At 39.7% G+C, this 24,977-nt stretch overlaps 1 protein-coding gene across 5 annotated transcripts in view; it reads left to right on the forward strand.

The window, feature by feature from the left end:
- WARS2 (tryptophanyl tRNA synthetase 2, mitochondrial) overlaps positions 1 to 24,977 on the forward strand; it is a 104,472-nt gene that overhangs the window by 75,602 nt on the left and 3,893 nt on the right. For 2 of the 5 annotated variants that reach the window (XM_043459551.1, XM_043459567.1), the window contains 3 exons: positions 2,922 to 3,007; positions 16,309 to 16,427; positions 18,288 to 20,639. In XM_043459551.1, coding sequence (XP_043315486.1) covers positions 2,922 to 3,007; positions 16,309 to 16,427; positions 18,288 to 18,736 — 654 coding nt within the window. In that variant the 3' untranslated portion in view covers positions 18,737 to 20,639. Of the gene's footprint in view, positions 1 to 2,921; positions 3,008 to 16,308; positions 16,428 to 18,287; positions 20,640 to 24,526; positions 24,604 to 24,977 lie in introns of those variants that run through there. The other 3 variants (XM_043459583.1, XM_043459576.1, XM_043459558.1) reach the window with 3 other exon arrangements.

Here is a 24,977-nt window from a genome sequence, read left to right on the forward strand (position 1 = left end):
GTAATTCATAGTATTCCCATGTAATTTTGCAATTGGATCACACCTGAAGGTACATAGCCCTCCAGGACATCAACACTAATTTTAGTATCAGGCTTCTTTCTAGCATATTTTCAGGGCCACTGAGTTCCTTAAAAGCTTGTTCAGAAGGCTTCACATACACTACAGAGAGAAGCAGAGCTTTAAACTGGCAGTACTTGAATTAGACATACTGGTGGTGCTGTAGAATCATTACCTGCCAGGAGTTAGAAACAAAATTTGATAATGTTCTTTATCATATGTTGCTTTGCAGCAAGACTTTCCCATTTTATCATAATATGGTAATGCTAAACTGAACACTGAAACACTTTTAAAATAACTGATTTAATAGGAAATGTTCCCACTTTAAAATAGTGTCTAAGGATCTCCTGGTAACATGTTGCCAGTGAATGCATTCTGAATAAGCCTTCCACTAGTCTGTGATTTCTTACTTGTAGGGAAAATACGGATTTCGAAGCTAGTCTTATCCTAGAGCTTGAAAATGCCTTCGAGCATCATTCTTTCATTAACAAATACTGATGATGCCTTCTGCTAGTCTCATAGCACGCTAAGTGCTGGAGATATCACAGTCGCCAAGATGGATCGATGCAGCACCTTTCGTGAGGTTTGTAGTCTCTTTTGGAACAGATTCCCAGGTGGCACCAGTGGTAAAGAACCTGCCTGCCAATGCAGGAGACTTAAGAGATGTGGGTTCGATCCCTGTGTCAGGAAGATCCCCAGGAGGAGAGCATGACAATCCACTCTGGTCTTCTTGCCTGGAGAATCCCGTGGAGAGAAGAGCCTGGCAGGCTATAGTCCATAGTGTTGCACAGAGTTGGACACGACTGATGCGACTTAGCATGCATGCACAGTTAAACAAAAAATCAAAGTATGAGAAGTTTTGAGAGAACAAGGTTCCAGTTCTATGGGAAGATCTAAGAACTCCTAGCTTGGTTTTGATTGGGGCAGTGAGGGGCAAAACAGTGGGGTAGAAGTATAGGATCAGGGCTGCTGAGGTCAGGGTTATTTGAAGGAATGATGAGATAACACAGGTGTGAGGCATCTGGGGCCCATAATAGGCATCCAATAAATATTAGAACTCCCCACATCTCCCCACTTCCTTTGTAGTTTCAAGATCTAGTATTCTAATATAAAAAGACTATAAATCTAATACAGTAGCAATTTTCAAAAGTTGGGTTCTTTTCTCATTTGTTTGTTTCCAAATTAAATTTTTGTTAGAATTACCTGATAATCAGTGCAAACTGGCCTTTACCATGGACATTATAATGAGATGTACTGAAGGAATTGTATGGTCAACTTTCAAATTTCCTATGAACAGCCTATAGCAGTAGAAGTGCTGTAAGCCAGAAACTGGGCTTCCCTGGTGGTTCAGTGGTAAAGAATCCTCCTGCCAATGCAGGAGATGCGGGTTTGATTCCTGGGTTGGGAAGGTTCTCTGGAGAAGGAAATGGCAACCTCCTCCAGTATTCTTGCCTTGGAAATCCCATGAACAAAGGAGCCTGGCTGGCTACAGTCCGTAGGGTCGCAGAAGACTTGGACATGACTTAGAGACTAAGCAACAAAAACAAGCCAAAAATTGCTGGAAGTAACGAGAAGAGCCTGTAACTAAATTATGGAACCTTAAGACGATTAAAGGGAGAAACTATTGTATTCAGATCCAGCCTCAAAAGGTATGTCTGCATTTTGGTTTAGGAAGCCCAAGTTGTGAGGGCATGTATGAGCTTGATTCTCGGAATCACGCAAGTTTATAAATTGAGTTGTTCATTTCATTCAGGAATCACTGGATTTCAGAGAGGTAATTCATATTAGATAAACAAATAAAACTTATTTACACACCAAAATATCAATTTAGCGTGCGTGCTTAGTTGTGTCCAACTCTTTGCTACCCCATGGACTGTAGCCCACTAGGCTCCTCTGTCCATGGGATTCTCGAGGCAAGAATACTGGAGTGGGTTTCCATTTCCTCCTCCAGGGGATCTTCCTGACCCAGGAATTGAACCATTGGCCAGCAGATTCTTTACTACTGTGCCTCATCGGAGGCCCCATTTATCGGTTTACAGGTATGATATACCTAGACCTTGGAAGCAGTTACCAGTGAATTGCACACAATAGTCCCTGCTAATAAGCAACTCTACCCAGAAAGCCAAATTTCCTGTAGCAAGCGGGTTAGTACCACTAGGGCTGATATTCATGGTGTGCATACCAGTAGTTTATAGTCAGCACCCAGTACTCACCAGTTGTTAAATATTTCTTATATCACCTCTGGTGTTTCCATTAGCTTCGCTGTTAAGGAAATATTTTGGTCTATACAACCTGTACTGTTCATTGAAATCACTTTACTCTCACTGCTTTCCCACCTGAAGATCATGACAGATCATTAGAATTGGTAAGATGAAAATTTCTCTTAGTTTCGTTGTTTTTTAATGCCATGATTTTCAGGGTTTTGTTTTAATGTGATGTTAAGGGGGCATTACAGTTTTGTTAATAGCACAGTATGAGACTTCTGGAAAGTTTCCACAAACAGTTTGATATTAACTAATATAATTCCCTGATATTTTCTGACCTTCCTTGTGAAATCTGGAATTTATCTGATTTGGAGTCTAGAAAATCTTGGACCTTTATTTTAATAAAATGGAAAAGAAATAGTGGCAGTGCAGGATCATTTCAAGGTACAGTGGGGAAGCGGATTCACCTTATTCCTGCCTAGGCCTGGAATGTGGAGACAAGCCAGCCAGAAGATGGCCAGATTTGCTAAAAGGAACTGAGTCAGGATGTTGTTACAGGTGGCTTCAGATCACCCTTTGCTTGCTTTTAAGATTTCTTAATTTGGCATTATAATTAGGCTCATGTCAGATTTGTTTCTCTCCTGTCTTTTCGTCCTACAGGCAAAGACTGCCAAGGAGAAGCAGAATGGAACCGTGGGGCTGCTCACATACCCGGTGCTCCAGGCAGCTGACATTCTGTTGTACAAGTAAGGAGCAGAGTTCAGCCAGCCCTAAATGCAGTCATGCTGGCAAGAGAGTGTCACTTAGCTCTGAAAGATTTGGTTCGCGGGGAAGGATGGTTACAGCAAGGGGCAGACACATGAATCTATTTGCATATATTCCCCAGTAGTAATGCTAAATCAAACCGGTCAATCCTAAACGAAATCAACCCTGAGTAGTCTTTGGAAGGACTGATGCTGAAGCTGAAGCTCCAATATTTTGGCCACCTCATTGGAAAAGATCCTGTTGCTGGGAAAGATTGAGGGCAGGAGGAGAAGGGAACTACAGAGGATGAGATGGTCGGATGGCATCACCAACTCACCAACTCAATGGACATAAATTTGAGCAAATTCCGGGAAATAGCGAAGGACAGAGAAACCTGGCGTTTTGCAGTCCATGGGGTCGCAAAGAGTCAGAGACGACTGAGTGACGGAACCACAGCAAATAGAAGTATGTTTAAATGTGAAACTAATAATTTTAAGAAGTAGCATTTAAATAGCACTTACTATGGGTTGCAAACAGTCATAAGTAACTTACATACATTAACCCATTTAATCCTCACAACAACCTTTAGAATCTGTACCTCATTTTACTGATGTGGAAACCAAAGCACAGAGTGGTTAGTAACTTGCCTGGGGTCAGGTGATAGCAAGGCCTGGACCTAGGATTTGAGTCTATGAAGTTTAGGTACAGAGTCTGTGTTCTTAACCACTATAGGATATAGCCTTCCCTAGTAATAATTTCACTTCAAGCGTTTTAAATATTGATTTCTCAGATAATTTAGCCTCCCAAGAAATGCTATTCCATAGCACTTGCTGCAGCTATGGAAATGCTCTCTATCTGCTCTAAGACCAGAGCCACTAGTCACATGTGGCTATTAACACTTGAAATGTTGACAGGAACTGAATTTTAACTTTAATTTAACTTTAGTTGGTTAAAGAGCTGCCTGTGGCTAGTGGCTACTGTATTGGACCTGAGAGCAAGTTTTTCAACATGCTATAAGGTTCCCTCACTTTTCCTGAACCCATAATCTATAAATCAGCTACTGCCGCCACTTACAGGTCTCAAGACTCTACAACCTGAGGATGCCAATGCCTTCCACTCTCTGTAGGACTGGCCAGGGCTTCTGGCCCCATTCCTCTTCCAGTTCTTCCCTGCTATCCCCACATCACCTCCCTTGACACCTATTTGGCCATTTAGAGATAAAACCTCCCAGTCAGCAGGCACTCATGGCCAAGCATTGTTAAAGTGAAAGCTTCTGAGGAAAAAGAGAAATTCAATGAGTGTTTTTTACTCCCTTCCCCTAAAGCCCTGACCCCCATAAAAGTGCCTCTTCTGTGGGAAAACTGGAATTCTTTGCATGTAAATGTGATAATAGCATGGAGATGATAGTGCATGTTCCTTGTGACATGACCCCAGAGCCCTGTGCCATGATGGTGGAAACAGCCAGAAAAATATTTGCTCAGCTTTGCATATAAGGAATGTTCATTAGTACATACAAGCTGTCTTCATTTCATTAAATTTAAGTTTGATTCACTTTATGATTATGTGTCTGTTTGCTATTTTAACTTGAATGCTGGGCCCCTGATAGCATTTATTATTTATAATAAGTAACTTTTGACTTATCCTGGGAAATCTAGCACATTTTTCTCCAGGAGCAGCAAATGAAAGTCTAAGAAGGATCTAATAATATAGTTCCCCACTGAAGTAGCATATTTACTTAGAAAGGTTCTACAAAGAACCTTGATTTTGTCACCTGTAAAGATGAGAAAAATCCTTCCTAAAGGATTGTAATGAAATACGTCCCTTGTCTATGCTTGATGGTGATATCTCTGACTATCACAGTCTTATGTCTAGTTCCATTTTCAAGGGCTACTTCTACATAGAACCAAAGGCTGATTTTTCAGTGCCAGGATCTGGAAGCACACAAACATAGCAGATTTCTTTAACAGTTCAAGAGCTCTCATGGGAGAGTCCTCTAAACTCAGCGCTATGAAAAAAAGGTGAACTTGGACAAGAATGATTGCCCTTTTTGTAATACCATGGAACAGAGAGTGGGAGGGAGCTCTAAAGGGCCTCTTCTCCAAATCCCTTGCTCTACTAATGTGGCCCAGGCAGGCTTAGCAATCTGTCCAAAGCTGTGGAGCCAGACAATGGACAGAGGAGGCTCAGGGTGTGATCATGGTCTCCTGAGGCCAGTGCTCACCCTCCTTAAGGAGCCAGTCATAAGTTATGTTAGGAGGCAAGATCATCACATGAATAACCAGAGCAGTATGAGATCATATATACCAAAGTGATTGTGAATTTGTTTTCATCAGTTGCCCAAAAATATAATTGGCAGAATGATAAAAATCCTACAGTTTCTTTCATCTGTAAAGTGGGTTAATGGTACATAGCTCAGGGTCTTATTAAATTCTGTGTAAATTGATATCACCTAGTATATACTCAATACAGAGATTTTAAGAGTACAAACAACAATTTAAAAGACTGACATTGGCAAAAGTAGCTCCTTAACATCCTCAAATTTATCATGTCATCTACCTTTCTTTCAACCCAAGTGTGAGGTTGACAATGTCCTCTTTTCTTACATAAAGCAATAGTTATTTCAGATGTAGCAGGTAAACACCAAGAGCTTTCCAATAGCTTCCTGTCTGTCTCACTCTGCCCAGCATCAGCAGGTTCTCACAGTTGGTTAAGACTTAAGGATTAGTAGTTCTTTTCCACCCTCAATTATCCCCCTGTATCCAAAAAAAAAAAAAAAAACTCATGCTATAAATATTCCTTCTTTAACTCTTCCTGATCTATTTAGTGGTTAGAAAATACACTAAGAATGCCATCAGATTCCTTCATTTTTCCTGTTTTCTGAGAGGAAAATTACGGTGGCAGATTTTTGTCTATTCCTGTCAGGATTCTGATATATTAACTTGTTAAACAAAAGTATTTTTCCATAAGACTAGGAACTGGAACTTCCAGGGTGGTCCAGTGGTTAAGTCTCTGTGCTCCCCATTCAGGGGGCCTGGGTTCAATCCTTGGTCAGGGAACTGGTTCCCACATGCCACAACCGAGTTTGCATGCCACAACTAAAAGACCTCGCATGTCACAATGAAGATCGAAGATCTCACCTGACACAACTAAGACCCAGGGTAGCAAAAATAAATAAATAAATTTTTTTTTTAATCCAAGGTAATTATCTATATTCAAGATGATTGTCTCCTACCTTAGCCTAGAAGCTATCTACCTGTAATGCAACAATCAGATCAAAGATGTGGAGCTAGAAACTGCATGCTCCTTTTCTTAAGAGAAACAACCCTATGTTCCTGTCCTGTCTGGTCTCAGGCCAGACATCCTGTTACCAGCCACACATGCTCCAGCTCACAGACTCTGTCCCTTTGGACTTTCTTCTCCTGCCATCTTCCTTCAGACTGTTCCCAGGAGTACTGTTGCCACGCTATGCACACCCCCCATTTCCTGGGCATGTGTGTCCTTTGGGGCCACTGCAAAGTGTGCAGACAAGTACAGTAAACTCAGCTCTGCTTACTGCAGCATTTACTCTGCTGACATACAGGTCTCATCTGTCTTACTGTGCTTCCTTCCAAAGTTTAGAGACTCCTAATTGCTTGATAATAAGTACCAGAGGCAGAACTCAGCCAGGTCTGATTTTTAGCCTGTACCATTGTTTTCCCTACAACAGAGCTCAAACACTTGGGGTATTTTTTGTTTGAGATATTTCTGAATTTTGAAAACTATGATAACTAGAATGTTTATGAATATATACACTATAAATATAGATAAATACAAAAAAACAAAAATATATACCAAAAAATTCATATTTTTTTCTCACGAGCAAATCTATTTGTGGCCCCTCATAATATGTTGATGTGCAGAGCTATTATAGATTTCAAGTTTCTTTTGTCAAAATCAGCATTAGGATGAGTGGCCCATGATGGGCTAGAGAACAAACATGAGGGAAGGCAGTGGAAGAGGAGCTTTCCAGTTAAGTGTATGAAAGATTTACCTAAATGTTTTGACAGAACTCTGTAAGAACCCAAGAATGGAGGTTTTGAGACCATCTTAAGCTTGAGAAAGTGAAGTGAAAGTGTTAGTTGCTCAGTCATGTTCAACTCTTGTGATGTCATGGGCTGTAGCCCTCCAGGCTCCTCTGTCCATGGGATTTCCCAGGCAAGAATACTGGAGTGGGTTGCCATTTCCTTCTCCATGGGATCTTCCCGACACAGGGATCGAACCTTCATCTCGTGCATTGGCAGGCAGATTCTTTACCACTGAGCCACCTGGGAAGCCCCAGACAATTCAGTATACTCTCCTAAAAGCAGGGGGAAGGAATCTGTGTATTTTTAAGAACAGAGTGAAATGATCCGACTTATACTTTTAAAAGAGAATTGATTAATATACAAAGGATGAGCTGTAGGGGCTCAGCCAAGGTAGGTAGGCTACTAAGAGGCTCTTTCATTAGTCCATTTAGACCACGAAGGTGGCAGTGAAGATGAAGGGAAGAGACAAATTTAAAAGATGCTAAGATGTAAGATGGATAAGACTTCGTAATGGATTGGATGTGTATGAGAAAAAGGCATCAGGGATGTCCCCAGGTTTCTGACTTAAACAGCAGGATTGATGATGGTGTTGCCATCCGCTGAGATAGGGAATACTGTAGGAGGACTAGCCAGAAGAATTTACAACTTCACGTGGTGTTTTCTCTTCTGGAAGCTTTAACTCCCTAGAAGTTAAAACCTTCTTTATGTCTCGCATAGTCCTGACACCAGGCCTACCACATCGTAGATCTTCAATAAATAATTGCTAAATTAAGGAGTCGTTACAGTGTATCAGACAAGCAACCAGTGGTGGTGATTTCATCCTTTATGAAAGGAAGAGCAGCACCAAAGCCCTATTCCAGCCAGGTTGGTTAAAGGCAGCAGCACTGAAAATGCACAAACACAGCCAAAGAAGTAGGGGGAAAAAAAAGGAACAAATTTCTGTGAGCCGATACATGTGAGCAATGATTATTCATCTGGACACTAATTCTGCCTGTGGGCTGGGGTGGATCCCAAGTGAATGTAGATGCAACAAGGAACTAAGCAAAAGAAACATGGTTTAGTCACCAAAGAAGATCAGACGCATTGCTGTGTGACAGAAGTTATAACAATCAAAATTATGAAAGACTTTTGTTTTATGTTGTGTCTAAGAAAGTACAGTCAGGGTAAGGAAAAAAAAGAAAATGGGGAAAAAGAGAAGACATTAATATGGAGATCATTATGTAGGGTATAAATTTTAAAAGAACAGCACTAAATTATTTGAAGTGAAAGGAAGACTGTGAGGAGAGAGGTTGAAAATGTGAAGAGAATAAGCCCCATAAGTGAGCAGAATCAAAGACAGGCTGAATTAATGTAAAGTGTAAACTCAATGGATGCAAAGGAAGGGCCAAGATAAATTATAGGAGGTGGAAGGAGCAGCAGGAGCAGAGGGAGGAAAGACTAGAAACAAACAAACTAAAATCAGATGAAAAAGCCAAGTGGAGCAATCGGTCCAGGTGAAAAAAATTAAAAAAAATTTTAATCCCTTTTTGTAAAAGCAAAACCTCTCAGGATTGTTAGCAAAGAGGCAAGGATCCGACAGAAGGCAAAGACTTGTGCAGAGTCATTATGAAAACTAAATGTGTTTTCTGTTTAGTTTGGTTGCTTTGTGAATCTGGAACCATTTTGACATGTGGAAATATTCATTTTGATGTGCTTAAAGTGTATTGATTATGGTAATTGTTTTTTCTGTGTTATTTGCAGTCCATTGTAATTTCCTATGGGCTACTGTAATTGCTTTTTAACCTACCCTGTTGGCTAATTTGGTTTGGGGCAGTCAAGATGACCTCTGCATGTCAGCCTTACTATAATTACAAGACAGGAGTGCAAAGTCCAGTCACAGAAGAGAAATTTAGGAAGGTGTGGTGAGTACATGTACACCTCAGATAGGGGCATGTACAGGGTTGTGGATACTGCGGGAAACTTAAAAAGGAAGAATTTTGTTTTCATTTCTCATCAAGTCAGTAACTTTCTGCTCCAGGCTGTGTGAGAGGAGATCACTGGACATGATTTTGTAGAATTTCCTAAATAAATCTACTGACCTTCGAAGAAGAGAAATGACTTCCTGACCCTTTGTCATGGTCCCTGGATTTTCCCTTTCCCTTCATTATCCTGTCCCTATTTTCCTTAAATTAAAAGACTCCTCAGAAGTCCTATATCATACCATTTATTTTTGGGGATTACCTATTCAGATATATGAACTGCCAGTTTGTAATATGTTTTCTACCCAAGTCAGGATTGCTGCCCAGGTCTGTGGCTGTCTCTGGGATTCTATGTTGATATTTATGTTTGTGCTATGAGTCTGCTATCAAAAAGGAAAACAGTCCTGGTTTGAAAAGAGTCACAATGTACCACACATCAAGGTCCCGATATTATCATTCTTGTATCATTTTGTCCTTCATGCTGTCAGATGTTAATAAGTTTACATTATACTAATGGCCCATGTATATTGAGCTCTTACTATTAAGGACTATGCTTGGTTAGCTTATCTAATCTTTGAAAAAACAGTAAGAGGTCAGCACCATTATGATCCTCATTTTATAGAGGAAATGGAGGCTTTAGAACAGTGAGAAACTTGGCTATGGTAACTCAATAGTAGCTAGCGAAGCTATGATTTTAACTCATTCTGATCATGAGTGGATTTTATTATAATTTTCTCTTGGTTTAAACCTATATAGACTATAGTTACTTCCTCCTGAGATCATTCATTTATTGAATAAATATTTATTGAGCTCCTTCTACCAAGCAACTCTACTAGGTGTTGGAAATAGGTTGAAAAGCAAGACAAGGTCTCAAAAAGCTTATTTGCTAGCAGGAGAGAAAGCAAGATACAATTAAATAAGCAAACAAATGAAGTAAAATTATTAGACTAGGATTAACACTATAAAGAAAATAAATAAGATATTGTGAAAAAAGAATAACAGGGAAGCTAACTTTGGAAAGTGGAGTTAGGGAAGGCTTCTCCAAAGAGGTGATATTTAAGCTTAGACCTGAAATCAAGGCACCAGTAAGAGTTAAGAGAAGAACATTCTAGTAGAATACAAGAGCAATACATTCAACAGATCCAGCTCCCTGCCTTAAATATTTGAATTATAAACTTTCCAGGATTCATCATCTTGTTTTCTGTCTTTGTAGAGTTCAGTAGCAGGAGAGTCAAGTCTCTCACAAATTCATTTCAATTGTTCTGATATAATTTAAGAATTCTATATTCAACCAGGAAAAAGTGAGAAATCACTTCTACTATTTCTATGCTTTTAACATATTGGTACATTTCCCCCAGGTGGTGCTGGTAGTAAAGAATCCACCTGCCAATGCAGGAGACACAGAGATGCAGGTTCAGTCCCTGGTTCAGGAAGATCCCCTGGAGTAGGAAATGGTGACCTGCTCCAGTATTCTTGCCTGGAAAAATTCTGTGAACAAGAGGAGTCTGGTGGGCTACAGTTCATGGGGTCGCAAAGAGTTGGACACGACTGAGCACATGCACACACACACAGACACAGACACACACACACACACACATGCCATTTCCTCCAAACCAGATTTTGCAGCTAACATTCCTTGTTTGCACACTATATGCTAGGCACCAACTATGAGCTTTGCATGCATTATTTTACTCATTCCTCAAGCAACTCTGTGAGTAGGAACTATTATTAGTCAGCTTTAAAAATTAAAAAGAGGGATTTAGTTTAAACAACTCACCCAGGAACACCCAGTTGGTGAGTGTCAGAGCAAGAACTTGACCCCAGCCTAACACCAGAGCACCCACACTAACCACTATGGCCTCTTCTTTATCTGAATGCACATTATATATATTTTCCAAAAAGTTTGCATCCTGAGTGGGGTTTTTTTTTTTGTCTTATGTTTTTCGACATCATTAAATATTTTATGTTTTTAATGATTTTAATGTTGTCTTTGTTTTGGGCCTTTTGCTCTATAGAGAGATTGTGTTTTCTTTGCTTTTGTCTATTCCAGTGATTTGGAAGGTGTGCTTTCTGGTTTTAATTCTAGTAGTGATCATCTTTAAACAAAGACCACCCAAATGAGAACAAATAGGCTTTCAGAGCTTGCCACAGCAAGAGACTCAGCCACCATCACTTGTGTTCTGCAGGCAGGTGGGGGAGTAGAGAGGCTTTATAGGAAAGGAGGTCTTCAGGGATGCTCTGTTTAGAGATTGTTGCCATGGGGAACCTGGAGGCTAACTAGAAATGGGGCATCTTATGTGATTGGTTTGGAAAATATATTTGACTTTCTTTGGTTGGTCCTAAGTTGGACAAAGAATTGAGATGTTGGCAGTTATTAACCAAGTCTTGACCATGCTGGGTCCGTTCCTGCAGAGACTGGTTTCTCTTCCTTGGTTGGTTGCTCCAGAGGTTTTGGGTCAGAGATTTTTGGTCATAGAATGTCTCACCATTGTCCATCTGTATACCAGTTTGTCTCTTTTCAAAAATATATTTTTGACTCTTTCATTAATCTCTTCAAGTAAAAAATGTTGTGATATTGTGTGGTTAAGATGGGTTATTCATTACACTTGCAGATCCTGAGTCTATACTCACACTTGCTTTTGATTTTGTAAACTAACCTGGGATTTTCAATTGACTGTTGTTACATAAATGACTTGATTTCAAACTACATCATTTCCTATTTCAAATTGTAACCAAAATTTAGACTTTATGTTCTTAGTCTTTTTTAGCTAGTCCTTATACCTCAGCATCTCCATTTCTGAGTTCTTTAGTCCATAGATTTACTTCAAATTTTTTTCCAGTCCTTTACAGTTTTTTTTCTACTCTGAGAATTTCTTTCTGTTCAGCTTACCTCATCTGTAAAATTGATTTACATACAATAAAAATGCATTAAAAGTGCTTAGCAAAGTGTGCAGCATATAGGAAGTGTTCAATAGTTATCAGTTATTTTATCATCATCATCATCATCATTATTATTGTGAAAGTGTTAGTTGCTGAGCTGTGTCCAACTCTTTGCAACTCCATGGACTGTAGCCCACTAAGCTCCTCTGCCCTTGGGATTTTCCAGGCAAGAATACTGGAGTGAGTAGCCATTCCCTTCTTCAGGGGATCTTCCTGAACCAGGGATTGAACCTGGCTCTCTTGCATTGCAGGCAGATTCTTTACCATCTGAGCCACAAGGGAAGCCCAATTATTAGTATGAAAGTGAAGCTGCTCAGTCATGTCCAACTCTTTGCGACCCCATGGACTGTAGCCTACCATGTTGCTCTGTCCATGGGATTTTCCAGGCAAGAGTACTGGAATGTGTTGCCATTTCCTTCTCCAGGGGATCTTCCTGACCCAGGGCTCAAACCCGGGTCTCCCACATTGTAGGCAGATGCTTTACCATCTGAGCCATTAGGGAAGTCCTCAATTATTGTTAGTATAGTTCACATATAAAACACAGCTTGGCTAGGCTTTTAATACTTTTTTCTCACAACCCTATAAACATGGTTTCAATGTTGTATTATCAACCTTATTTCTCTTATTTCTGTCTTTATTTCTAACTATTGGCTTATAGGATTTTTCTTTAAGTTTGTAATGTAACATTTTTTCTGGATTGTGTTTTGGTGTGATTCTCGAGGATTTTTTTTCCTTTTTTTTTTTTTTTTTTTTCTGCACCAGGCATGTAGGATCTTCTTTGACCAGGGATCAAACCCATGCCTGCTGCATTGGGACTGTGGAGTCTTAACCACTGGACCACCAGGGAAGTCCCAGGTTTTTTTTTTATAATTGAAACTTGCTGTGTTCCTTCAGTAAGTATACTCACTTTTGTTTGCTTACTTCTTTGTTCTTAATTCATTAATCTCTCCTCCTGTTTTAGGTTATTTCTTCTGTTCACACTGTCCTGATGTCTTCCTGAGGAGGACCATGCTCTAGGTCAGAGGATGGCCCTCCAGCCTGTCATTTGCACATCATGCTTCTCTCTTTCTCCTCTTGCTCTGAGTTCTCGAAGAGTTTCAAGTTTCTCTTCCGGGTCACTGATACATCCCGTCCTTAGGATTCTGCTCCTACTGCTCCCAGTTCTTCGATTATCTGTTTGGTTTCCTTCATCATCTTACTTTCTCTTCATTTCATGGTTTTCTGTCACCACACCTATGTTTGTTTTTCTTCTATTGTGATTTCTCGCTCATGTGTAATAACAGCCATGCCCTTTTGAATCCTATTGAGGTTACCTAGCAGTTTTCTTTAAAAAAAAACAAAAAAAACAAAACCACAGTTGTTTCTTATGAAAGTTCATTTTCAAAAGTTTGACCTTGCTCAGGGTCTGAAGGGTAAATAAAGTTCCCTTTGTGTCATTCTATGATATTTTTCATAGGCCTTGTATTGGGGTCTTTCACTTGTTTGATCAACTGATTTCTTTCTTTTTGGGGAGGGGGCTGAACTGGGTCTTTGTGGCTGCACAGGCTTTTCTCTCATTGTAGGGAGTGGAGGCTACTGTCTAGTTCTCTAGTTGTGGTGTGCGGCCTTAGTTGTCCTTCAGCATGTGGGATCTGCCCTTGTCAGGGATTGAACCCATGTCCCCTGCATTGCAGGCAGATTCTTAACCACTGGGCCACCAGGGAAGTCCTCATAGATTTGTTTTTATGTGTTGGATTTTTAAAATCCATATCAGAACAAGAAAACTATATTCAAATAGTGTTTGCCAGCAGACAAAAATCTATGAAGACCCTTGTGTCTGCCATCTGTCTACCGGGATGCTAGTTGAGTTCCCTGCTTAGAATTCAGCAGGAGGGCAGAATCGTGTGCTGTGCCCCAGCCAGTTGCTTGTGTTGCTCAACTAGGTTAGTATTTGTGCCTTAGATAGATTTTTCTCCTATTGCCTGCCTGGCTCTTTCATTCTCTGAGCAGATGTATTACATGAAAAAGAACAGTCATCAGGATACCTGCTCCCAGGTTTCATCCTGCTTCTGTCTCTCACCTTCAGCACTTTACTTTTAATTCATTCACACAGAAGCCTGTTAGTTTGGTACTATCTCATTTGTTTATTTTTGCTCTTGCTGTCCTTCCCTATGAAGTCAGATACAAAATAAATTTCCCTAGAACCAATGTCAAGGAGATCACCACCTATGTTTTCTTCTGGGAATTTTATGGTTCCAGGCCATACATTCAAGGTTTTAATCCATTTTCAGTTAATTTTTGTATATGATATAAGATACCAGTCCAGTTTGATTCTTTTACATGTAGTTGTCCATTTTCCCCAACACCATTTATTGAAGAGAATGTTTTTTCTCGATTGTATAGTCTTGCCTCCTTTGTCATAGATTAATTGACTGTACATGCACTTGTTTATTTCTGGACTCTATTCTGTTCCATTGATCTGTGTGTCTGTTTTTGTGCCAGTACAATATTGTTTTGATTGCTGTAGCTTTGTAATATAGCTTTAAATCAGGGATAAAGTAGCTAGTCTTTATGCTGGTCAAAACTACCTTCACTTCCTCATACTCTAGACAATTTTTTCAAATAAACCAGTAGCCTGTGGACAGTAATGCACAAGGAAAATAATCTCTTCCAGTTTTCCAGGGACCACTAATTAACCACGAAGCTAGTAGATTCTCTCTGTAACAAAGTACCATAGTTTTCTAGCAGTTTTTCTTTTCTGTGGCTGTTTTGAACAGTTATTATTTTTCCACTCATATGTACAATTGTCATTTAAATATTCAAGTGTACTCTAAGGCTGATGCTTCCACAGGCAGAATATTAAACATCCTTGATCAAGAAACTACAACACTGTTATTAACTATATTGTCAAATGTCAACTCCTAGGCCAACACTACGTACTTAAAATCACCTGTCTCCTTCCTTAGTGATATTTCAGTATAATGTTTTCCCCATCAAGACTTCTCTATAATGGTTCATCTTCCTTTGTTTGATATACCTCCTCATGTTCCAACACAGCAAGCTTTATATATGGGATTAAAATCATTATAAACTATGTCTTTATATGTTGATAATTTTCATCTTACAGCTCTCTTTTTTTTTTTTTGGCTACACCACGGAACTTGTGGGATCTTAGTTCCCCCACCAGGGATCAAAGCTGAACCTCCTGCATTGGAAGGGCAGAGTTTTAACCACTGTACTGCCAGGGAAAGTCCCATTTTCATTTTCATTTTTTAATAAAACAAAATATTGCCGGGACTTCCCTGGTGGTCCAATGGTTGGGAATCTGCCCTCTCAATGCAGGGGGCCCAGGTTCGATCCCTGGTCTGGGAACTAGATCTCCCATGCCACATACAACCAAGAGTTCACATGTCACACTAAAAAAAAAAAAAAAGGATCCTGCATGCTGCAGCAAAGATCAAAGATACCGCATGCTGTAACTAAAACATGGTGCAATCAAAATCAAATAAATTATTTTTTTTAAATAAATAAAAATAAAATATTGCAGATAAAATCAAGACCTCCTTTGTTCCTTTCCCCAGACCCATTCTCTTTCCTTCTTTAGAAGCAGCTATGATCATGAATCTTTGGAGAAGCTTCCAGCATGTTTTTATATTTATATATGCATCTATAAACAATATGTACTATTGTCATATGTACTTTTAAGATAAATGTCAGTGTACTCTACACATCTTCTGCGATGCTTTTTTCACTCAACATTGTTTTTGAGATCCGTTTACATTGTACTAATGGATTTTGTTCAAGTTCCCTTAGCATATTGATTGTTCTATGATTGCAATTTACATAAAAACAGACAATATTCCAAAAAAAGACTTTGAGTCACTCCCTGTGTGACAGGGAGGGAAACTCTTGCCTGAAGAACTTTCTGCCATCTGTGATTTGAAGAGTGGGGTGGAGTGTCTTTCCAGTGTGAATGCAAGCGCTGAAGTAAAAAGCATCTGGTCAAAGCTAGGATAATATGTGCTGACTGGGTGAGGGGAAGAGGAGTGTTTTAAAATACAATTATGCTTGGAGCATATGCTCTTTAGGATACCATTCCTCTCTCCCAGCAAGATCCTGTCATGCTGGTGCTGAAGGCTGTATTCTTCTGCTATGGAAGACACAGAACTAGGGTAGACAAACATCTCCTTGGCATCTGTCTGATACACAGATAAAGACTTGGGTCTCAACATTCCCTCTATAGCTGGTGAGCATTTGTTGAACACCACCAATGACATAGGCACAGGAAATGCAGCTGCTTGCAATATCATTTCATTATAAGCAGGAGCCTTGCTGAGTTCTTCTGTCTGTCTTTTATTAAAGGTCCACACACGTTCCTGTTGGGGAGGATCAAGTCCAGCACATGGAGCTAGTTCAGGATCTAGCACAGAGTTTTAACAAGAAGTATGGGGAGTTCTTCCCAGTACCCAAGTCCATTCTGAGTAAGTAGCAAATATGAGATTGTCAAATCAGGTTGCATTTTGAAGAGAGAGGATTGGATGATGGAGTAAGAGATTTGGAACTTTCTTAGGACTATATTTGGCTTTGTCATGAACAGGCGTCAAGATTTGTAATGAGAATCCCATGTTTTTCTGTAATGTAGGACTAGTAGGCCTCATTGGATTATTGAATAAAATAACCAAGGAAGTTTGAAAAATATGAGAGGGACTAGAAACTACAAATAATAATTTTCATTATAAAATAGCATATATATATATGTGTGTGTGTGTGTACTCAGTCATGTCTGATTCTTTTGCAACCCCATGGATTATAGCCCACCAGGCTCTTCAGTCCATGGGATTTTCCAGGCAAGAATACTTCAGTGGGTTTCTATTTCCTTCTCCAGGGGATCTTCCCAACCCAGGGATTGAACCTGTGTCTCTTGTATCTCCTGCATTGGTGGATGGATTCTTTACCACTGGCACCACTTGGGAAGAAATATATATATATGTGTATATATACATATATACACACACACACACATACATATATATGTATTTATAAACACATCCTATTTGGTAGAGCAGGTATCTTTCCCTATCTTGTGGATGAGGAAACTGAGGTTTGGCAAGGCTGGCTTTGTGCCCAAGTCATGTTTCTAGCTGGTTGCAAAGCTGGACCCTACACCAAGCTCTTCTTGTTCCAAAGCCAGCTGACCTTGCCTTCTCTGTTCACAGTAGAACAAAAGTACTAAGAGTGAGACCACTGGATCATAATCTAGATAAACCAAGAGGGCACTGATAATCCTCATACTTTGCCTTCTTATGCACAACATGCAACTAAGATGGAGTATACAGTTCTACCTACTGAGTCCAAAACCTCACCTGCAGCTTGCAAAGCTACATTAGTCTGGAATCTTATTGAGGAAAGAAGCTGTAAATCTCTATCAATATTTTGGTAGCAGTGTTAACTTATGGCAGGATCAGAGATCGCTGAACCTAAACTCTGCCCATCTTTATTAAGCTGACAGCATTTTAAAGAATATAACATGTGCCTAGTATCAATTTAGAAGCAGAAGGTGGATATAAATTCCTAAGTTATTCCAACAGTTCATACAAATATATTTAGGGCCCCCCATGCATTGAAATCAACCTTCTTTTAGCAATAAGGACTATTCTCTTGCTTTGGTCAATTTTATTTTACCTATATAAACTTTATATGTTTCTGTAATATCCATAAATTAGGCAATTATTAATAATACTGGTTTTATAAAGCACAGCATAACATTTTTATTCTATCAGAGCAATAAAGTCACTTTTCTCACTCTCATGCGTGTGTGCGTGCATGTGTGTTTGTGTGTGTGTTGGTAATTTTAGGTAATAATTACCTAATTAATGGTAAAAAATGGAAAGATGCCATAGGTTGTGAAAACTGGCATGGAGGTAAGGAAGGGCAGTAGTTGTTGGCAGGGGGTGATTAGCCAATAGGGAAGAGCAAAGAGGAAAGAAACAGAATACTTTTTAAACTATTGGCACAACAGTATAGTTGATACAAATTCACTTGTATAAAATCATATGTTTTTATGTGTATATATGCATTAAAAGCTACATGAAAATATGATCAAAATATTAACATTTTATTACATATAGTACACATTTACTTTCATGCTTGCTCAATTGCTTGAATTTTTTACAATGAATGTTTGTTATTTATTTAATCAGATAAAAATAATGAAGTTATTTGATGTTCTCACTACTTTTTAAGATCTAGACACTGACATTTCTATTGGTGTTTTGTTATTTTGTTTACATCTCCCCCCGCCCCCACCCCAACCCGGGACGTGTGTTGGTGTTTCTACCCAGCATCAATGAAGAAGGTAAAGTCCCTGCGTGATCCCTCTGCCAAAATGTCAAAATCAGACCCCGATAAACTGGCCACTGTCAGAATAACCGACAGCCCGGAGGAGATAGTGCAGAAGTTCCGCAAGGCTATGACGGACTTCACCTCGGAGGTCACCTACGAGCCCGCCAGCCGAGGGGGCGTGTCCAACCTGGTGGCCATTCACGCAGCGGTGACCGGGCTCCCCGTGGAGGAGGTGGTCCGCCGCAGTGCTGGGATGGACACTGCTCGTTACAAGCTGGTGGTGGCAGATGCTGTGATTGAGAAATTTGCTCCAATTAAGAGTGAGATTGAAAAACTGAAGATGAACAAGGACCACTTAGAGAAAGTTTTGCAAGTTGGGTCGGCAAAAGCCAAAGAATTAGCATATCCCGTGTGCCAGGAGGTGATGAAATTGGTGGGCTTTCTATAAGAAGTTTCAGTGAGTCCCCAAAAGACTTTTCTATCTTGTGGTCTGTGCACTCCGATAAAAGCAGCTTTTCTCACAAGCAAACAATTAGAGTTTAGGGACACATAATTTGGTACATCTGATCATTGGTTTCATTTGATGAATAATGATTTGTAGGTTTCAAATAAAGCAGTGTTCCGAATCCCAAATTCTCTAGCAAAAAAAAAAAGCCCAGAAGGCATAACTATCTGAATCCTCAATTACTTGATGCATGCTCATTGCCTTAATTTATTCACACAAATGTGATTGAGGTAAGTAGTAGTTAATTTGCCAATGAGTGTTTCATTTTTTTGTCTCTCTCTGGAGTCCTTACCATCACAGGTGCTCCCTTTATCTATCCCAACCTTTTTAAAAAGTAATGTGTAGAAGTCTTAGACTTATAATCCTTGGAATGCCATTTGGACCAATTTGTGTTCAGATCTCATATCAGAGCTCATAAAAATAAGTCATTTGTCACTGAGATGATCCCTGCTTTATTGTATTTAATCTGCTTATTTCCCAAGAGACCACACTGATTTTTTTCTAGAAAGTATTATTATTATATTTTTTATTCAGAGATACATGATATAACCTTCTGAGAAGGTTGAACTATTTCAACTTGATTTATTTATTGTACTAAAGCCCAGGTCCATGGATTATGTTCTTAATATGTATTGCCTTGCATTTGTCCCTCAGTTTAATGTCATCAACCCATCATGAAATCTATAGGAGAGGAACTGCCATTTTATATCTGAGGAACATGAGGCTCAAAGAGTACTGTTAGCTTGTACAGTATCTCTCCATGCGTAAGAAGCAAATCCAAGATCAAAACCTTTACTCCTTATTCCTAAGTAGTGCTTTTTACATCAGCACGTGGAGAGGCAGCATGTTTGAGACCGCAAGCATTCTTATTTTGAAGATGAGTACTAGAAATATAGGACTCCCCAGGTGGCCCAGTGGTAAAGAACCCTCTTGCCTAGGAAATCCCATGGACAAAGGGACATGGTGGGCTACAGTCGTTGGGGTCAAAAAAGAGCTGGACACAAACTTAGCGAATAAACAACTGGAAATGTAAGACCTGAACTACTGACACTGTTTATATCAGCAAATCAACTAATAGCTGCTAGATGTAAATCTGGATTCAGCCAAACTTGATCACATTTGCTACTCAGAATCCCCAAGGCAGGTCCCAAGTTTTGGCTCCTTATGCTTACCTCAGAAACACTTCAAAGTACATTCTGCCTGACTATAAGAGTAGTTGGCCTGAGAATACCCTGGCAGTCCAGTGGTTGACTCCAAGCTTTCACTGCAGGGGTCACGGTTCGATCCCTGGTTGGGGAACTAAGATCCCACGTGCTATGTGGCACAATCAAAAAAAAAGTAGTTGGCCCGATGAGTTGGATTTCCCCATTGAGTGGAAGCTTCTCATCTCACATCTGCTTCAGTCTAAGTAGTAGCAAGTCGCTCTAAAACCTAGCTTCTCTGCACTTCCCTTTCCCACATCTGAAAATGGAAATGATAATTGTGCTTCACCACACCAGGGCCTGATTGATTTTGTAACAGAAATTGCTTATAAGTTTTTTGTCAGTGAGTACCATGTTCACCATTTACACATGAGAGATGAGCATGCTGGGCAAAGAATTTTTACTCGCATTTCTTAAAGAGAAGGAAATAGAGTGGTCCTTTTATCAGAGTAGATGTTAATACACCTAACACTGCCTCCCAGAATCTGAATTAAAAGATCCTTTTTGCATCTTTTCTTGAAAAGGGGTGTCTAGAGTCTTAGAGCCTCCTGGCATATTTATCCAAGGCTCTTTTTTTTTGCCTTTAAAAGAAATCCTAGTATGAATCCTGAAAAATGACTAAATTAAAGGTGGATCTGTCAGACTGTCTGTGTTTTTTTTTTTTTTTAACCACCTTAACACACCGTTTATCCAAAGAACTAAAGGCACAATGGAAAGAATCTCAGAGAAGAAAAACTAGAAGACTTGTGGTAACTTCTAAGGAGCAAATCCCTGTGCAGATGAGGTTAGGCTCAGGATAATCCTGTTGTTATTCTTTGAAAGTGACCTGAGGACTCATCACATCTAATATCCAAGTCCATAATGATTGATAGAGGTGACCCCTTGATTTCAGTAAGTTGATAAAGGAGCCAAGGCTAGAACCTGGACTTATTTTCACATCCCTTCCACTTAGCGTTTATAGGCCTCCACATAGTCTTTTTATCAAGATAAAAAATTAGAGTGAAATTCAGCTTGTGGCTTCTCTCAGAAGGTGATTTTAATTGTTTTTCCTGTATGTTTTGTGGAGAGTTGAAATGATGAAAAATATTTAGATGATGGTGATAATGTTCAGGTAACTTAGTGCTCTGTAGCTGTGCCCCCTGACAAGCCCTACTTCCAATCCATGTTGAGAGACTGTCATTCAGAATACAGTGGATGTATCTTGCCTTTTGTAGGTGCCTGGTAAACATCTATCCAAATAATGTCAGAACATGGGCTAGAGAGTCTTAATGAAGTATGGATTTTTTTTTCAGAAACCTTCTTGATGCAGACCATAAAAGTGCTAATCATAAAACAATAACTAATACTTGAGTCCTCACTCTATATCAGGCACTGTTACTCAACATCTTATAACAGTATGTTTCCAAATGTGGTCCCTGATCCAACAACATGAGCATCACTTGGGAACCCATTGATTCTCTGGCTCTACCCCAGATCTACTGAGGCAAAACTTTGAGGATGACCCCAGCAATCCATTTTAACAACCTTCCAGGGAATTCTGATGTATGCTAGAATTAAAGAACAACTACTTTTATGTACCACAGCTTCCTTATCCATTCATCTGCTGATGGGCATCTAGGTTGCTTCCATGTCCTGGCTATTATAAACAGTGCTGCGATGAACATTGGGGTGCACGTGTCTCTTTCAGATCTGGTTTCCTCAGTGTGTATGCCCAGAAGTGGGATTGCTGGGTCATATGGCAGTTCTATTTCCAGTTTTTTAAGAAATCTCCACACTGTTTTCCATAGCAGCTGTACTAGTTTGCATTCCCACCAACAGTGTAAGAGGGTTCCCTTTTCTCCACACCCTCTCCAGCATTTATTGCTTGTAGACTTTTGGATAGCAGCCATCCTGACTGGCGTGTAATGGTACCTCATTGTGGTTTTGATTTGCATTTCTCTGATAATGAGTGATGTTGAGCATCTTTTCATGTGTTTGTTAGCCATCTGTATGTCTTCTTTGGAGAAATGTCTGTTTAGTTCTTTGGCCCATTTTTTGATTGGGTCATTTATTTTTCTGGAATTGAGCTGCAGGAGTTGCTTGTATATTTTTGAGATTAATCCTTTGTCTGTTTCTTCATTTGCTATTATTTTCTCCCAATCTGAGGGCTGTCTTTTCACCTTACTTATAGTTTCCTTTGTAGTGCAAAAGCTTTTAAGTTTCATTAGGTCCCATTTGTTTAGTTTTGCTTTTATTTCCAATATTCTGGGAGGTGGGTCATAGAGGATCTTGCTGTGATTTATGTCGGAGAGTGTTTTGCCTATGTTCTCCTCTAGGAGTTTTATAGTTTCTGGTCTTACATTTAGATCTTTAATCCATTTTGAGTTTATTTTTGTGTATGGTGTTAGAAAGTGTTCTAGTTTCATTCTTTTACAAGTGGTTGACCAGTTTTCCCAGCACCACTTGTTAAAGAGGTTGTCTTTTTTCCATTGTATATCCTTGCCTCCTTTGTCAAAGATAAGGTGTCCATAGGTTCGTGGATTTATCTCTGGGCTTTCTATTCTGTTCCATTGATCTATATTTCTGTCTTTGTGCCAGTACCATACTGTCTTGATGACTGTGGCTTTGTAGTAGAGTCTGAAGTCAGGCAGGTTGATTCCTCCAGTTCCATTCTTCTTTCTCAAGATTATTTTGGCTATTCGAGGTTTTTTGTATTTCCATACAAATTGTGAAATTCTTTGGTCTAGTTCTGTGAAAAATACCGTTGGTAGCTTGATAGGGATTGCATTGAATCTATAGATTGCTTTGGGTAGAATAGCCATTTTGACAATATTGATTCTTCCAATCCATGAACACGGTATGTTTCTCCATCTGTTTGTGTCCTCTTTGATTTCTTTCATCAGTGTTTTATAGTTTTCTATGTATAGGTCCTTTGTTTCTTTAGGTAGATATACTCCTAAGTATTTTATTCTTTTTGTTGCAATGGTGAATGGTATTGTTTCCTTAATTTCTCTTTCTGTTTTTTCATTGTTAGTATATAGGAATGCAAGGGATTTCTGTGTGTTAATTTTATATCCTGCAACTTTACTATATTCATTGATTAGCTCTAGTAATTTTCTGGTAGAGTCTTTAGGGTTTTCTATATAGAGGATCATGTCATCTGCAAACAGTGAGAGTTTTACTTCTTCTTTTCCTATCTGGATTCCTTTTACTTCTTTTTCTGCTCTGATTGCTGTGGCCAGAACTAAGCTGTGGTACATATACACCATGGAATATTACTCAGCCATTAAAAAGAATTCATTTGAACCAGTCCTAATGAGATGGATGAAGCTGGAGCCCATTATACAGAGTGAAGTAAGCCAGAAAGATAAAGAACATTACAGCATACTAACACATATATATGGAATTTAGAAAGGTGATAACGATAACCCTATATGCAAAACAGAAAAAGAGACACAGAAATACAGAACAGACTTTTGAACTTTGTGGGAGAATGTGAGGGTGGGATATTTCAAAAGAACAGCATGTATACTATCTATGGTGAAACAGATCACCAGCCCAGGTGGGATGCATGAGACAAGTGCTCCAGCCTGGTGCACTGGGAAGACCCAGAGGAATCGGGTGGAGAGGGAGGTGGGAGGGGGGATCGGGATTGGGAATACATGTAAATCCATGGCTGATTCATATCAATGTATGACAAAACCCACTGGGAAAAAAAAAAAAAAAAGAACAACTACTTTTATATGAATTCTCTCATTTAGCTCTCATAGCCCAATAAAATGAAACTATTGTCAATCTCACATTATTAAGGATGTAACCGAGGCATAGGAGGTTGAGTAATTTGCCTAAGAGAGTCCAGCTTCCAAGGGTTAGAGTCAGGTCGTCTGATCCAGGGTCCTACTAGGCCACAATGGATCTTGCACAATGTCTTCTGGTGTGTTTGGGGTCATGTACTGAGGTTGAACTGTCCAATATGGTATATCAGTTCAGTCGCTCAGTAGTGTCCGACTCTTTGCGACCCCATGAACCATAGCACGCCAGGCCTCCCTGTCCATCACCAATTCCTGGAGTTTACTCAAACTCATGTCCATTGAGTTGGTGATGCCATCCAACCATCTCATCCTCTGTCATCCCCTTCTCCTCCTGCCCTCAATCTTTCCCAGCATCAGGGTCTTTGCAAATGGGTCAGCTTTTCGCATGAGGTGGCCAAAGTATTGGAGTTTCAGCTTCAACATCAGTCCTTCCAATGAACACCCAGGACTGATCTCCTTTAGGATGGACTGGTTGGATCTCCTTGCAGTCCAAGGGACTCTCGAGTCTTCTCCAACATCACAGTTCAAAAACAGGTATATATGTCCATCTAAATTTAAATTAATTAAAACTAACTAAATAAAAAATGCATTTCCTCTGCAGCACTTTCAAGGGCCCAACAGCCTCAGTAACTAGTGACTAGCATCTTGCACAGTACAGGTGGGAGTATCTCAGTACCACAGGAATGTCTCTTGGACCCTGCTGCTTTAAGGCTTCAGCTTACTGATTTTGCTTGTAATAGGTCAAGCACCTACAGTGGAGGACTCTCCCTGGAGAATTCTTCAACTAGAGAATTCATGAAGATAGCAAAGTGATTAGGTGAGAATGACAGACCTTATAGTTTCCCAAACTTCAGTTCAGTCCTTTGGTCATGTCTGACTCTTTGCGACCCCATGGACTGCAGCATGCTAGGCTTCCCTGTCCATCACCAACTCCTGGAGCTTGTTCGAGCTCATGTCCATCAAGTCGGTGATGCCATCCAACCATTGTCCTGTCGTTCCTTTCTCCTCCTGACTTCAATCTTTCCCAGAAGATACAGATACAACTTAGTATCTATAGTTTCTCAGTTTCTTAGATAGTAAGAATACATATGTACTTGCTATGTATTCTGGGTACTTGCTGGGTACTTTGTGTGTTTATATGAAATATCTCATTTACTATTTATATCATAAGACAAACTATTAGTGCTACTT

The sequence above is a fragment of the Cervus canadensis genome, chromosome 2 (genome assembly GCF_019320065.1).
Source record: "Cervus canadensis isolate Bull #8, Minnesota chromosome 2, ASM1932006v1, whole genome shotgun sequence".
NCBI lineage: Eukaryota > Metazoa > Chordata > Mammalia > Artiodactyla > Cervidae > Cervus > Cervus canadensis.